At 48.0% G+C, this 16,206-nt stretch overlaps 1 protein-coding gene across 2 annotated transcripts in view; it reads left to right on the forward strand.

Moving 5' to 3' along the window:
* The window catches only part of TYRO3 (TYRO3 protein tyrosine kinase), a 53,298-nt gene extending 37,773 nt beyond the window's left edge, over positions 1-15,525 (forward strand). For both annotated transcript variants that reach the window (XM_045016861.1, XM_045016862.1), the window contains exons 13-19: positions 11-91; positions 1,795-1,887; positions 2,725-2,846; positions 3,142-3,251; positions 4,629-4,788; positions 6,278-6,414; positions 12,850-15,525. In XM_045016861.1, the coding sequence (XP_044872796.1) occupies positions 11-91; positions 1,795-1,887; positions 2,725-2,846; positions 3,142-3,251; positions 4,629-4,788; positions 6,278-6,414; positions 12,850-13,225 (1,079 nt within the window). In that variant the 3' untranslated portion in view covers positions 13,226-15,525. The remainder of the gene's footprint in view (positions 1-10; positions 92-1,794; positions 1,888-2,724; positions 2,847-3,141; positions 3,252-4,628; positions 4,789-6,277; positions 6,415-12,849) is intronic.
* The last annotated feature ends 681 nt before the right edge of the window (positions 15,526-16,206 follow it).

A 16,206-nucleotide genomic window follows, 5' to 3' on the forward strand; every position in this document is an offset into this window, starting at 1 on the left:
TATTCCACAGGCGAGTTTGGGTCAGTTAGGGAGGCGCTACTGAAGCTGGAGGATGGCTCTTTCCAGAAGGTTGCAGTAAAGATGTTGAAAGGTGAGTGAAAGCAGGGCCACTTGAAACGCTTTAAATAAAATCACTTGGAAAGATTACATTTAGGCTTGGAAGGATTCGATTTTGATTGGTAAATGTCCGTCAACATTGATTTTACCATACATGCTCCCACTGAGCCACCTCACTTGTTTGTTAATCCCTTTTCTTTCCCCGTCATCTCTGTCCATTTCGTCTTTTAAAAAATATAAGCTCTTCAGGGCAGGGACCATGCCTCCTTATGGTTTGTACAGCACCTAGCACATCCTGGGCACCAGCAGAAGCAAATAGTAAATATTATTGCTACTAAGTACAGAAAATGCCACTCAATTCCTTGATTCTGCACCATAGTAAGTCCAATGGCATGGACAATTCTGTCAAGTCTGCTTGGCCCTACACAGGTAGCAATGAAGGGCCAAATCCATCCAAATATATCCTGAAGTAAATGGATGAAAGTCTCTGGGCCAAATTCCGTGGTGAAGTAAATAGTAACGTAAGTTATGTGTCGGGTGTAAGTGACAAAATAGCAGAATGCCCATTGATTTGGCATTCAGTGGACGTACAAAACAAGCCCAACTTCCATGTTGATTGGCAAGTAGGGTTGTAGCTGGAAAAGCAACTACCAGATAAAGCAGATAAAATAAAGCAGGACCTTTTCTCACATACACTCACTCACATACTAGCCTGCACCACACCATCCCTGTCGCTCTTGGAGCCAGTCAGACGTGGTGTAAATGGGTGCAGCTGCCATTGACTTAAACAGAAGTTATGCTTGGAGCTGAGTTTGGTCCCCACTGAATACAAGACTGTAAACAACACTCACTTTGCATTTATTGAATGCCAGATTAGTGCAAGTTACACTGCTTTGCCATTTACAAGCATTTTTCTGACCAGCTTGTAAACCTCTGGGTCTGAATGTGATCTCCCAGCAGGTCTTAAGAACTCCCACCGAATTCAGCAGTGACATAAAGGAAGGGGAAATGACATGCTGCACTGAACCCTTAGCTCACTTCACAATCTGGAATAACAGCAGAAAAATCTAGGAAACTGCTCCAGATTTATACTGCTGTGATCGGATTAGCAACTGGTCAATGAGTAACTTTCACGCCCTTTAATGTCACTGCTGAATTTGGTCCAAGATCTCCAAGGCTGCTGGTGCCAAAGAAATCATTGCTCCTGCAAATTAAAAGAAGCAATACTGCTAAGAGATATAAAAGCATTGATCTTTTGTGCCACCAAGGTCATGTATTAAATGGTCTCCCCCATTTTGGACTGGGATTCCAGACTATCTAGTTGGTTGGCAACATCTTTAATCCCTTCTGCCAGGCTATCACCTCGCCCCCTCCCCCATTATAATTCAGTTCCTTTTAGCTAATTAATTCCCACGTCTTTAAGCCCCACTCATGATTTCTGTGGCTTCCAATGAAAGCTGTTGCTGAGAAAAGAGCTGCTAATCGACAGGTCTTTGCTCTGCCAAGAATGAAGTCACCAGATGTCCCTGATGTATGCTTGAGGCTCTCTCCCTGTTCCAACTTCTGTTCTCCCCCCACATCCCAGGAGAATGTGGCAGGCTAGGCTTTGTTGTGAAATGTTATCTAATTGTGCGTCTGAGACAATGTGTTATGCCTCACAAAGCAAGCTTCTGATAATCATGTCTCTTAATGCTCCTCTGAGTCACTGAGGAAAAATCTCGTGCTTCTGCCTTTCAGCGGATATCTTCACCTCAAGTGACATTGAAGAATTCCTACGAGAGGCTGCCTGCATGAAGGAGTTTGACCACCCACACGTTACTAAACTGATCGGTGAGCCAGCAGCAGAGTTTATGGCACAATGTAGTTCCTCCTGCCTTGCCGGATCCCAAACTGCTTAATAAACTATACACATAAATGTATGCAGACTGTGCAACAGCACTGAGATGCAGCCACCTTCTGGAGTGGTGGGCCGCAGCGTTCAATTGGCCCTTGCCAGTCTGCGGGATGTGGATGTTGCTCCTTTCCAGGCCTACCGGGAATTGAAGTGTGTGTAATTATAGACGTGTGTGCACGCACACACATATTTTTAATGCAGCTGTAATTGATTTCTGTTAAACCATTTCTCCGTTCTTCCTTGGCTTTTGGAAATCCATTCGGCAACATTAGCCACAGATGGCCTGGCTGAGAAATGGCTTGTGAAAGGGATATTTTAGATGGGTCAGTGGAAAAATAGGTAAAAAATAAACCTTTTGTTATCCATCAGATTAGAAACTCCTAAACAGTGAGGAAGAAGACAGCAGCACATTTCCTGCCTTGCTCTAAGGCATTGTGGGACATGGGGCAATGCAAGCAAAACTCTGAGTACTCTGTGGGGCAGGTCACCACCCCCTTTGGAAGGATCCTAGGAATTTTAGGGCCCAGGCCTGGAAGGAGCTGAGTGCCTCCTGAGTTGTGTTGAGCACCTGCAATTCCCCCTGAGGTAGGAGTCTCTGCACCTCATAGGGTCAGGCCCTGAGCGGGAGGGTGGCACATGGAATTCAACCCTCCAGAAATGTGGGTGATGGTGTTTCCCCCAGACTGTTAAGAAGAGGGAGAGGCAAGTGTAACGTCCTGCTCAGGTTAGATCTGTTTGCAAACTGCTCTTTGCTGTGTGCTCTCTCACCCCAGGAGTCAGCCTGCGGAGTCGCCCTAAAGGTCGGCTCCCAATTCCCATGGTCATCCTGCCCTTTATGAAGCACGGAGACCTCCATGCTTTTCTGCTGATGTCCCGGATTGGAGAAAACCCCTTTGTAAGTCTTTCTCTTTGTATGACCCCTCCCGGGAGGGGGTGGGTTTGGGAAGATCACATTCACACTGGTGCAGGTTTTTATTTCTCAAAGGTACTTGCAAGAGGCTAGAAGGTTTTGATTACACTGGTGACTCCAGGCTCACAAGGTTCTGAAATGACTTTACTTTGTCGCGCTTGCGTTGAGGACAAGCTGCCTCTCCACCGCCCCCAGTGTAGACCAGGGGGTAAATGCCCCAGTTTGGCCCTGAGTGACTGGAATGTTCCAGGGATCAATCTAGAACTGTGCTTTCTTGCAGAATTTGCCTCTTCAGACACTGCTCAAGTTCATGACTGATATTGCCAGTGGGATGGAATACCTGAGCTCGAAAAACTTCATACACAGGGACCTTGCTACTCGGAACTGCATGTAAGTGGGCCAGGCGCTTTCAGACCAAACAAAGGCTAGGGAGAGAAGGAGGCAAAGCCTTCACAAGAGAGAGATAAGAGAGAAAGGGGAGAGAAGCCCCATGAAGTCACAGGAAGTGGCAGTAGCCTGCCTTCTCCTGAAGGGTTAGCTGGATACAGTCCTTTCCTCCTAGAAAGTGTCAACAGATATGGGGAAGCTAGGACCTGTTAGCTGTGTAAGGATTCATAGATTCCAAGGCCAGCAGGGACCGTTGTAATCATCTAGTCTGACCTCCTGTGTAACACAGGCCAGAGAACTTCCCCAAAAGCGGAGCTTTTAGAAAAACATCCAGTCTTGATTTACAAATGGAAACTCTACCACAACCCTTGGTAAATTATTGAAATGGTTAATCACGCTCACCGTTATTTCCCATCAGAGGAGAGGCATATCCTCACAGATGACTCCTAAGATTCAGCAAAGCACCCAAACTGAACCCTATCTGGGTTCTCTGTGTATTTTGCAGGGCTAATGTTTGGTGGGGCGCATGTTATGTTTTTGCAGCATTGTGTCATTTTGATGAGACATCGTCAGGTATTGATGTGAGGTCACAATACAACATATGGAGCAGAGAGTGGATTTGGGCTGTGATAAGAGAGAGGAGCTTTTAGAACTGCCAGAAAACTGTATCAGCTCTGAGGGCTTGATAATGAAGATGTAAAAACTAATCTAGGATTCCCCAGAGTGCACATGGAACCCTCTGGTGACACGCGGACCCTGGCCCACGTGGACGATTTCTCTTAAAATAATTAAATTGTTGACAACTGTGCATGATGCAGCATTGCAGCTTCTCTCTCCCAACCACTTGCCTGCTGCGAGGAAGGAGAGGGCTTTGTTTCTCATCCCTCCTCCTCCCCTGGCTACTTGGGATGGAGCAAGGGAAGGAACCAAACTCTTTTTCAGTAGAACTGGTGTACATCTAAATAAAACCACTTCCAACCCACTAGGCACCTGTCTGCATCTTTAGGCACTTAAATACCTTTGAAAATTTGGCCAGGCAGCGGAAGCTTAAGTTTTGCACAAACACTGTGGGGAGGGGAGGCGATTCTCTCTGGACTCCTTTAAGTGGAAGTCGCTCTGCTCCCGCACTTCCAGAGTCGTAGTGACTCCCTTGTTAGTCTCTAGGAACTGTACTGAGACCTCCAGCCTATTTCACATCGGCCACCAAACGGGATAACTTGGGGACACCACCAACTCCGGACCCTGTTTGAGTTGGTGAGCTAAGGCTGAAAGGTGCTCTACCTCATTACAACTGCCCTGAGCTGGCCAGTCTTGGATATATTTCTAGCTGTCTGAATGTAGCCAGTAGTTTCCTTCTTACTCATTCACATTTTCCCTTAGGTTGGATGAGAATATGAACGTGTGCGTTGCAGACTTTGGGCTTTCTAAGAAAATCTACAGTGGAGACTATTACCGTCAGGGCTGTGCCTCCAAGCTGCCAGTGAAGTGGCTTGCTCTAGAAAGCCTTGCAGACAATCTTTACACAACACACAGTGATGTGGTAAGTTTTGCTCTGGTGTTTGGAGCCAGTCCAACTCCCCTAGAAGCCAGTGGGGATTTTTCCGTTGACTTCACCGGACAGTGAATCAGGCCCTTGGTGACGGAAGAGGACCATGTGAATGGTTGATGCCTTGTGTGAAGGGATGGGCGCATCCCTGCCTTCTGGCTTGGACGATGATGTCAGAACTGGAGAATCTGGGAAATGTTTTGAAGCTGAACAGAGCAGTTTGGGGTGCAAATGTGAAAGCGATGAATCCTTCTCTCCTGGCCCTCTTCTTCTTTCACCCCTCGTCACTTCTCATCCCTGGCCTTCTCCCCTCACCTCCCTCTGCCTCTCTCGTTCCCCCACCCCATCCTTTCTATTCCTCCAGTTTCATCTTTCCTTTCTCACCCTTGTTCTTCTCCCTTTTTCTCTGTCATTGTTTCTTGCCACCAGAAGGTGACATGATCTCACACACACCCACTGGAGTAGCTCTGGCAACGCTATTTCATCCAGCAGAGGGCTATGTTGAGAATGACACCACACGTCCCTGCCATATTGTTATGTGGATTAAAAGGCCACTCACTCCTTAGATACTCCTCCTTATTACGTTTCACTAAGGAAGTGAGGACAAGCACATGCACCTGGAGCTCCTCTTCCTTTCCTCTAGGTCTGCCTTCTGGTTCCCTCCTCTCTCCCTTGCTGCCTTCTGAGCTTGTTTCCCATTGGCTCCTTGCTTTACCTGTGGACCTGCACTGCCAATTACCAGTTATTGACGCTGCCTCTGAAGAGGTGGCTGGTGATTCCCCAGTGGTTCTCAAATTGTGGTTCAGGACCCCAAAGTAGGTCATGACCCCATTTTAATGGGGTTACCAAGGCTGGCATTAAACTTGCTGGGGCCCAGAGCCAAAGCCCAAGCCCCACTGCCCAGGGCCAAAGCTAGAGGGCTTCAGCCCTGGGTGGTGGGGCTCAGGCTACAGGCCCCTTGCCTGGGCCTGAAGCCCTTGGGCTTCAGCTGTGGTCCCCTCCCCCGCCCAGAGTGGTGATGCTTGCGCAGGCTCAGATTTGGGTTATGTAGTAATTTTTGTTGTCAGAAGGAGGTCGCGGAGCAATGAAGTGTGAGAACCCCTGCTGTACAGCCTGACTGCAATATTGCATGAGTACTGCCCTCGACCTTGCTGCGGAGTGCGCCCAATGAGTGACTGATGACACAGCTGCGTGTATCACTGATTATGAGAAACAGTCCTTTTGCACACAGCAAATCCTGCTGGTTAGACTTCCCCTGGCATTTTCCAAAGATACGGGTCAGAACATACTAAGCCAAAAGTGGCTCATTCCCTTCACTGCCCTAGGCATCATGGCCAAACTCTGCACATCCCCCAATAGCCCCAAATCTGGTGCAGCGCAAGAAGCTAATTAGCTCACAGCAACTGTTGGAAAAAATAATGCCCCCTGCCCTGGCAAACAGGGAACCTACGATTTGCTAGCTCTGTTTGCTGTTCTGTTTCAGTGGGCATTTGGTGTGACAATGTGGGAGATTGTGACACGAGGACAAACCCCTTATGCCGGCATCGAAAATGCAGAAATCTACAACTACCTCATCAGTGGCAACAGGTTGAAACAGCCCCCAGAGTGCCTGGAAGACATGTGAGTAACTTGTTCCTTGCTTTGTTTTGACCCCCATGGAGAATCCTCTCTTAATGGAGACAGAAATACGGAGACAGCTGGCATGGCTTCTGTTCACCGGCTATTTCTTTTCAATATTTGAAGACACCTGCTAGAGACAGTCATTGGGGTTGCTACACACTATGAAGGGGCCAGTTTCTCTGCTGACGTCACTCTGCCGAAGTCAGGGTAGTTACACTGGCAGCTAAGTTGGCCTGAGAGCTTGGACAGCGTCAGCACTAGAGAGTTTTGCCCCCCTTGCGAAACAATACCCGTGTTCCTTGAAACTCACTGCTACTCACCTCCTCCAGGCCAAAGCCTAAGCAAAGAGATGGGCTGCATGCCATGCCCTGAAGGTCAGGAGATTAATAATCTGGCATAACGATGGGGGAAGCATATCTCAGAGCAGAGGACCCTTTATTGCATTTTTCCTTCAAAGCTAGGCACTGTCATCAAAAGCATCTCTGCTGACCTCAACTGCAGTTGGCAGAATATAGAGGGGGGCCTCTCAGGTAGCCAGAACCTGAGCCATGTAAGGCTTTATAGATAAGTGTCCACATCTTACACTGCGGCTGGAAATAACAAGGAAGCCAAGCCAGTGTTTGGAATATCCTCAGACCCTGCAGCTAATGCCACTAGGCAGCCACATTCTGCACCAGCTGTAGCTTCCAAATGGCCATCTCCACACTGCATTGCTGGGTGATGAAGAGTTCCCTCTTCGTAAAATTACATGGAATGTGTGTATCTGGATCTTTCACTCTATAGCTGCTAGCATAAGCCCCCCAGTGCTGGAACAGACTTCTGTCTAGATTGAGCTATCAAGCTGGAGTGAATCCTTTGGGGCTGAAGCAGTCTTTATAGTTCCTTAGCTCCACCCCTAATACATGCTGACCAATCAGTGTCCTCTACCTGACTCAAAAAGGAGTCTCAAAGCTGGTAGCAAACACTGCCATCTTTCTCAGCTCCAAGAGGATTACTCCAGCGCATTTCCTAAGGTAAAAGCCTTTTCATTCTGGACAAAGGCATTTGAGAAGAGGAAATGAGAAGCCATCCATGCTGAGCACTCCCAGCCGTTGGTTTCTACTTTCCCATTTTTCCTTGAGCATCTTAGTACAAATAATATATTCTCCATTTAACCCTTTCACTTGCTGCCCTATAAGGTCTCCATGTCCTCTGTGGCAGACCACTCCATCACACAGCCCAGTGCAGGGGACGCTTCTGAAAATGTTGGCTTTCCCCTCTCTGTCTCACTTTCCCCATCTGTAAAGTGGTGCCTAGAGAATGATCTGGAGGAGTCCCTGTTTCACGGAGTTGTCTGTCCCCCACATTGGCTGTTCCACATAAGGGAATGATCTGGCTCTTGTTAGTAAGTCATTCACCTTCGTCTTCATGGCAGATCACTTTTTGACTGTTTCCTAGCATTTGTATATCTTTTTGTCAACCCATGGTTTGACTCTGGCAATGAAGCCAAAATATACAGTGAATGTGGCACTGCAAAGTAGCGAGCAAGTCAGAGTAACCAGGCTTTGGTCAACTCTTTTGTACAGATTGTTTGTGTAGTATGTGGGCCTGCTTCTGATTGGTGTAAATCAGGAGTAATGCCATGGAAGCCAACTGCTCCACTGCAAAATTAGTAACAGGCTCACTAAAGTGCTGTCTAGCTACAGTGAGAAGAGTAAAAAATACCATCATGCAATTCTGTATTCTTTATTTCTCAGTAAGCCCCATATCGGATTGCTCAGTTTACAAGTTTACAGGTCTATTTGTTTTGGGCTGCTTTTCACTGTCAGAACTATAAGATCACAACAATAAAGATTCTGGAATAGGAATTTAGTTGCCAGCTTGGTGGGTGACGCACAAAGAAGAATACAAGAGATCTGGCTTTTTTCCAGCTAAATGAGTTCTGCTGTGCTGATGACACTAAGAACTTGTTTTGTTCCCAGGCTGAGCAGAGCTGAGTTAAGTATAAAACACATAAGACCTGATTCTGTATTCCTTACCTGAGTAAAACGCACACTGAAGTCAGGGAGAGTTTGGCGTGATTGAGAACTGTGGCTTCTGATCCACATGAAGCAGATATGTGACAAAAAGATCCCACTTTTCAGACTATATCGTCACCCTGGCCACCCCACAGGATCTAACCCTTGGAGTATCTGGGGTAAGCTAAAGGTGCCTTCCCCAGTAAAATCACCACAATAAGGGGCAATACCACCATTGCCTGCCCTCTGGAGGGTGACTCCTGCCTGGCACAAAAGGGCCAGCCTAGCTCTGGGAGGTTTGATGTATGCCTCTCTGCACTAAGTTCTGTGAGTTTGGCCCTCGGTCTCTTGTGCTGCATTGTAAGAGGGAAGAGCTCCTTCCTGGCCGTCTCCCTTTGTCGGCTGTTGTCATAAATAAACAGATCAGGGTTAAGGTCTCTTTTCCCTGGAAAGGGTTAACAAGCTCAGTAACCTGAGAAACACCTGACCAGAGGACCAATCAAGGGACAGGGGAATTTCAAATCTCTGTGGAGGGAAGCCTTTGTCTGTGTTCCCTGTTTTGCTCAGGGTTCTCTTTTTGGATCTAAAAGAGACCAGTCATGTCTCCAAGTTCTCCTGGAGTAGTTTCTACTAATTAATAGTGAGTATTAATTAGAAAGGCGAATTAGTCTTATGATTTGATTTCTATATTTGCAATTGTGTGTTTGCTAAAGGAAATGCTTTATTCCTGTTTGCTGATATTGCTTTTACTGAGAAAGGGGGAGGGGGAATTCTCTCCAGAGATTGATAAGGTTATACCCTATGAGTGTCCAGCTTGGGCTCATAGAGATTCTGTATTTTCTTTTTATTCTTTAATAAATTCTTTCTTTTCTTTGGACTTGGTTAATTCCTTCTCTTGTGGAAATTCAGGGGAAGGGGAGGGGGGAAGAGACAGTCCTCCTGGGTTTGATTCAAGCAGTTTGAATCAGGTATCTCTTTCCAGGACTAGGGAAGGGGAGGGGGGAAGTGAGTCCCTCTTTGTGTTGAGTCAAGGATTTGACTCGGTGTATATCTCTCCAGAGCAGGCTGGAGAGAAGGAAGAGGGGGCGGAGGGGAACTGGCTGTTTCTCTCTCTCTCTGGTGAGATTCAAGGGGTTTGAATCTGGGTTCCCCAGGGGAAGCTTGGGGGACAGGCAGTGTGTCAGACACTTTAACCTGACTGGTGGCAGCGACAAGGAGACCTACCCTAGGATTTTAGGGTGGGGGGATACATGCTGGTCCTCAACTTGAAACCCCCCAGTTTCAAGTGAGGGTGCAGACCATGACAGCTGTGCAGTAGGTCCAGTGCTTCATTTCACCTCTGGGCTTGGCAGTTCATAGCCCTGGCACCTCTGGGCTTGCTGTGACAGTTATGAAAGTAAAAAAAATTGTTTGAGCCCCGGCACCACTTTCATTACAAATTAAGTACTGAGTAGGTCTCACTGGAGATCTGTCTGTGACCACTGCAGCAGATGTTTCCCAGGCATGTCTTGCGCTAAGTGAGAAGATGCTCTCTGGAGAGTAGGGAAGCATGTGTGTGCCATGTCTTCAGCACGTACCGGTTGTAGGAGGATATTTACTAGCCCTGGAGTGGGTGGTCAGTGTTGTGATCAATTTGGTCGCCTGGTCAGTTTGATTAGGACCAGGTTTTTCTAAAAGTTCACAAACTCAGGATAGTAGATCACGGTTTTATTTAAATAAAGAGGAGCAACCATGTGATCCCCAGCCTCCAACTCTGTTGGCTCCCTGTCCATTTCAGGACCCAGTTCAAAAGCCCTGGTTTTATTTAAGAACCTCCATGGACTCTCTTTATCCCATTTCATAGATCTCATCTTCCCTCCTCACTTTCTTTGCTCTTCTAACATGACTTAGCACTCCTGGTGCAAGAACTACAGTGCCTGCATGGAGGAGTGACTGGATGGAGGGAGACAGAGTGGGGAGGGGGGTTGTCAGCCAGTGAAGTGTAAGAGGTTCTCCTGCTGAGCCACAGTCAGGAGCGGAGCTAATAGCTCCACTCCTGACTCTGACCTTCATCCACTCTGGCACTCATACAACTTTGCCTGTAATGACTGAAGCTCAATTGATACTTGACCTCAGAAAAAGCAGTCTATGTAGCATGACTGGTACCGTGGCTGATAAATGACTGATAGAGTTTTGCATGCAGAGATGGAGTGTGTCACAGCCATTCTAGGGGGAACACACAGTAATCCTGGTAATTTTTTCCAGAGCAGACAAGGCCATTTTAAGCTCAGTTATTCAAGCAATAAAGACTTTGTCTGTTTCTTTACAGCCCTCTGAACTAGAATAATAATGCCCATGTTACATGGGGATGGTGCCTTTTACCAATCAAGTTGGCATTCCGTCATAGTAACAGTAATAGCATGGGTGGCAGGTGAACCCCAGGCTCGGGGAGGCTAGACCCTGGCCCAGACCACGCCTTCTGCCCAAGGCCCCGCCCCTCTTGCCGGAGCCCAGAGTCCCTCCACCTCCCGGTGCGGCAGCCAGTCCCACCCCCATCTCCAGGCTGCCGGAGTACCCCCAGCCCTGGAATGCCAGGCGGGTGAGTAGGCGGTGCACGCCCCCCATCCCCCACCCAGCCCCAAAGCACCGGATAGGTGAGTGGACGGCACAGCCCCCCCAGCTCCGGAGCACCAGGCAGGTGAGTGGGTGGCACAGCACTCCCCCCCCCAGCTCCGGAGCACCAGGCGGGTGAGTGGGTGGCATGGCCTCGCTCCCCTAGTCCTGGATTGCAGGCCAGCCCCGATTAGCCCCCCCGCCTGGGGATCCGTCCATGGGGGAGAAGAGCTCCCTGCGGCACAGCCCAGGAAGCAGGAACGGGCCTGGGGGTGAAGCGTGGGCAGGACCACGCAAGGCTGTTTGGGGAGGCACAGCCTCCCCCTGCCTTCCATACCCGCAGCCCATGAATAGTGGATGGGTTCCATTATGTCCGAGGAGCTGAGATAACAAAGTTTAGATAGAACCTTTTAGAACTCTGACCAGAAATTGTCGCTCCTAAAAATCTGGCTTCTATTTTGGTTTTGGTTTTTTATTTTTCCTCCTCACGGTTTTATCTATCATTTGATTAGGATCTGGAACAATAAAATCTCTGATCCACTGTTGAGAGTATAATACACACACTATTGAACAAAGAGCAGCAGTTCTCAATCGGCGGTCTGCGGCCCCCTGGAGGTCAGTGAGCCCTTTCAGGGGGCCTGCAGGGCCCTATGGCTGAAACCTGGTGCCCTGGGCCCCAGCGCTGAAGCCAGGAGCGGCGCGGGGCTGAAGCTGCCCCTCCCCTCTCCCCGCCCCCCGCCCAAGCTAGGAGCAGCTCCTGAGCGAGTCAGGGGTGGAGGTGGTGCTCCCTTCATGGACCCCGCTGTGTGGAGCTAGCTCAAGCCCTGCCAGCTGCCAGCCCTTGTCCCCCAAAATAGAAGTTAAACTATGCCTATGCCCAAGGGTCCCCTGGCTTGGAGCCCTGAGTTCCCCCTCTCCACTCCCACTGGGCCGTGGAGTTTTTATAGCATGTTGAGGGGGGCCTCAGGAAGAAAAAGGTTGAGAACTCTTGCTGAGAATAAAAAGCTATTACTAACCATTGCATTTATTCGGGGTTCTATTCATGCCAAGCAGCATGGCCGGACTGATGCTCTACCAAATCAGCTTTGTTGGACTGGCCTTTTGATTTTGATTTTTTTGTGTGTGCGACTCCTGAAAACCCTGCTTCTTGGCAACAATCATTCTGACCAAAGTGAAAATACTCTGGAAAATGTGAGGAGACTAGGAATTTGATACTATTGAACATACTGAAGGCAAATCCTCTCACCCTGTGCCAAGCCTGAGCAAATGGCCTTTGTGTCAGTGAGTTCTGGAGAGGGATGTGTGCTTTTTATTTTTTGGTATTGTAGCTATGTCAATTTACTACCCAAAAAAGCATCTAACTGCTTCTAAAACATTCTAGTGACACATCTAGCTCAACCAAAAAATAAGCATCCAGAAGTCAGATTTGACAAATGCCCTTGTTAACTCTCCAATACACCAAAACTAGAACTCTCCCCTCCCCATTGCCCTGTTTTTTCCCACTCAACCCACCCCAGAGAAATCCTAGGAATATTCACTGAGGGCTGTGGGTGACTCCTCTGCAGATCTGGCTGCTTGAATTGCCTCTATACACAGAGATTTTGGGGTGGTATAACAGAATTATTCCCAGAACTTCCACTGGGATAGGGTGGAATTGCATGCCCCCACCCCCATTATGGCTTGTTGGCACAATTGACCCCTAAAGTGGTGGTTGTACCATGTCACTGAGTGAAGAATTGGGTCCTGTTTTGTTGTTAGTGGCATTGCCACATGGTTAATGGGCAGGGTTACTTCGCACACAGACTCTCTATATTTTTCAGCTCTCTTTACTCTGTTTGCATTGCAGCTATGATCTCATGTGCAGATGCTGGCATTCTGAGCCCAAGCTACGCCCTAGCTTTGGAATGCTGAAATTACAGCTGAAAATGATTCAGGGGAGAATGTCCATGCTCTCGTCCAGTCAGGATCCTTTATATGTCAACATTGAGGAGGCCAAAGAGACTTCTGGGAGCGACCCTGCCCTGTACACTTCATTTAGAAATTTGGATAGCGGAGAGAACATTGCTGGAGCAGCTGCTGCTGTCACTAGTGACTATCGCTACATCATGAGCCCCTTGTGCCTTGGAAATGACGTTGGAAGTGAAAGGCGTCCCAATGCAGCTGAAGGGGAGGCCAGGAGCCTTCTGCAGGAGCTGGAGTCAGAAGGAGAGAGAAGTTGTTAGCCTGTAAGAAAAAGACGCTCCAGTTCTCTACAATGGGGTGTGTGCAGCTGGATTGCCATGTCACACTGCTTTCTAAAGCCAGTTGGAGGATGTTTTTAAACCGCATGGGTAGCTATAATTAGGGCTACTTCTGTAGCTAGCACCATCTGTGTGGGCTGCTGTTGCGGACAGCTCAGAAAGATCACAAATCATAATAACCCCTTCGACTTTTGGGGGGTAGGATTAAAGGTCGATCGCATCCAATGGGAGTGGGTTCAAAGCTACAGCAACCAATGAGTGTTTGTTTGCTCGGCTAATTCTCATTGGCTGCCACCACAGAGTTGAATGCACATACTAGTCCATCAGTGCTCGCTATTTTGTGGATGCTTTTTCAATTCTGGCTGTGTGAGCTTTGGACCAGTAGATCTGGAAACACTGGCGAATATTTACGCTGTGGTTCAGGACATAGGGGAAGAAAAGCCCCCTTGTGTTCACTCAGCAGTACTGCCTAGACCTGTTGCCTACCTCAGTGGTTCTCAATCTGTGATCTACGGAGCTGCTTACATACGGTGATAAAACAGCCAGTGTTTTTCAAGCAATGACACTTGTTGCTAGAAGTAGCCCCGCCCAAGGCTCTCTTAGAATTTCCAGATGCTTTTGTTGAACAACTAAACTGAAACCAACGAAAATCCAACACCTTTCTCCACCCTGTGCACCTTGTATCTTTCGTTGTCTTCTGTTTGGTATTAACGCAGCCCTGTTCAAATTTGCACCTGTTGTAAAATGAGTTGGTAGGGGCAACCATGCAAGAGGATAGAACCATACTTCACAGGGAAGTAAATTGAGCGGGCTGGCAGCAGTGCGGAGAATCCCTCCTCAATAACATAAAGTGGAGAGGAAAGAAACAGCACAGATACAAAATGAAGGCCGGTAACCATGCATTGACTTCAGCAGAAGCAGGATCCAGCATTTGCTTTATTTTAATCTTCCCCCTTAACTGTCCCTTTCTTATCTTTTTCATGTAACCAAGCACTGTAGGTGCCACTGAAAAGGTGTGGAATTGTTGGGGGCAAAGGGATCAACAAGCAGGGGTGCTGGGACAATTTGTATAGTTGGGGTCTTGAGAGCAATTGAACCAAACTGTAAACCCTGGATATGATGGAAACCACTTCAAGCCAGGCGGTGCTGCTGCACCCCCAGCACCCCTAGTTCTAGCACCTATGTCAATAAGGGGATATCTGTCTAAAAAAAGCAGTCCTCACTATGAAAAAATTTGAGAACCAGGGGCCTTGCTGTTTAGGAGGTCTTCAGGCTTCTGCAAAAGATCAACCACATTGGAACATATTCCGTTTATCACTGCAGCCTTCCAGTGAGGGAGAGATACATATTACAGCTCTCTCCTCCCCCGCGAAATCAGCCTGTCAGATACGTTATAACTGCAAACAGTCATGTGTCTTGTTTTTTTAAATAATGTAATAATTTTAATGTAAATGAGCAAGTGTTTTGTATAGCGGTCCCCAGCACTGCCAGAGACGTGCAGTACACCTTACCCCGGTTGTCTGAATGTTTACAAGACCAGGATCTAGCTCATTTGACTTCCTGTGCCCTGAAGAACTTTGCAGTATCGTGCAACTTGAGCTTCCACATTGCACTCCCCTCACAGCGAATGCTGTAAAATTCAATGTTTATACTTTGAAATGAAGTGCTAAAGATGGGACCAAGCTGCAAAATTCAAATCCAGATCTGGAATATGAATACCCAAACTTTGCCGACTATGATTTCCATTTTACCCGTTGTAAGAGAGGTGCTGATTGCAAAATTCAGAGCCACATTCAAGTCCTAATTTAGAACAAAGTCTGGTGTAGTTGGCGCTGGGGTTTTGAAACTCAAAACAACAATGTCCTAAAGCTACCTCCCAGAAGTCCCACACAATAGACTGCACCATCTTATAGACCAGGAAATGTAGGATTTTTCTTCTCTGTTTAACTGGTATACAGAAAACACTGGTTATAAGTGAGCAAATAACACATAACAAAGGGTATTGTTTTACCACAGTACCTGTGCAGATATGTACGTGTTTATTGTGAGAGCTGAAGGCCACGTTCCCTGCAGCCAGCTGGGAAATGGAGATGTATCTATAGAATCTAACTTCTGGAAGCATCTCATTCGTTTTTATTCTTTTTTTAATAATAAAACGTGTACTGTGTCCGAGCCCCAGCCTTGTGTCCACTCCATCTCACAACTGGTGATGTTTTTCTTTAAGGGCCTTCTCATTCAAATGAGGCACTGATAAAATTGGTTGGCCTCATATGTGATTTCCCCCCTCCCCTTCACATAAAAACACAATGAGCCAAATCTTTCTCCTCACCAAGCCTGAGGAGCTGAGCTCAGGGCAGGGGGATTCCTGGGAGTGGGGTGGGGATGAAGGAAACTTCCAGCCTTCCTAGACTCCAGAACCTCTCTGTGTCACTACTGCAGGCTTGAGACTGCCACCATCGCTGCTGCGGTGCCCCAGTCTGTGATGGCAAGGGCTGGTGGAGTAGCGGATGTTCTAGCCCAGCCGCCTGAGCCTTCCAACTCCACTGGAAGGAGCTCAGAGGGAGCCCCGCTGGGGGATGGTCTATAAAGAATGTCAGTGACTGGGATGTGGGCAGTTGTTCCTAATGGTCAGAGCAGGAGTCAGGCTTTACGGTTCAGGAATCAGAGCCAAGGGTCAGAGGTCAGAAGTCAGAGCCAAGGGGCAGAACTGGGTTACCTAGAGTGAGGCAAGGCAGGAGCAGGGCTAGGAACAAGCAGGTGCAGGAGCCATTGGAAAATGCTTTGAGCAGCCACTGACCTGCTGCTGCTGGGCTAGGAGCCCACTGTGGACTCTTCCAACCAATCTGCCAGTTAGGCAGCCTACTGCAGGCCCGCTGTGGAGACTGGCTCTAGCTCTGGCTGTGGCTCTGCTGCAGGACGATTCCTGACAAAGAAGAGCTGGTGCCAAAAGAGGAAGGAGGCTA

Source organism: Mauremys mutica, chromosome 4 (genome assembly GCF_020497125.1).
Source record: "Mauremys mutica isolate MM-2020 ecotype Southern chromosome 4, ASM2049712v1, whole genome shotgun sequence".
Classification (NCBI taxonomy): domain Eukaryota; kingdom Metazoa; phylum Chordata; order Testudines; family Geoemydidae; genus Mauremys; species Mauremys mutica.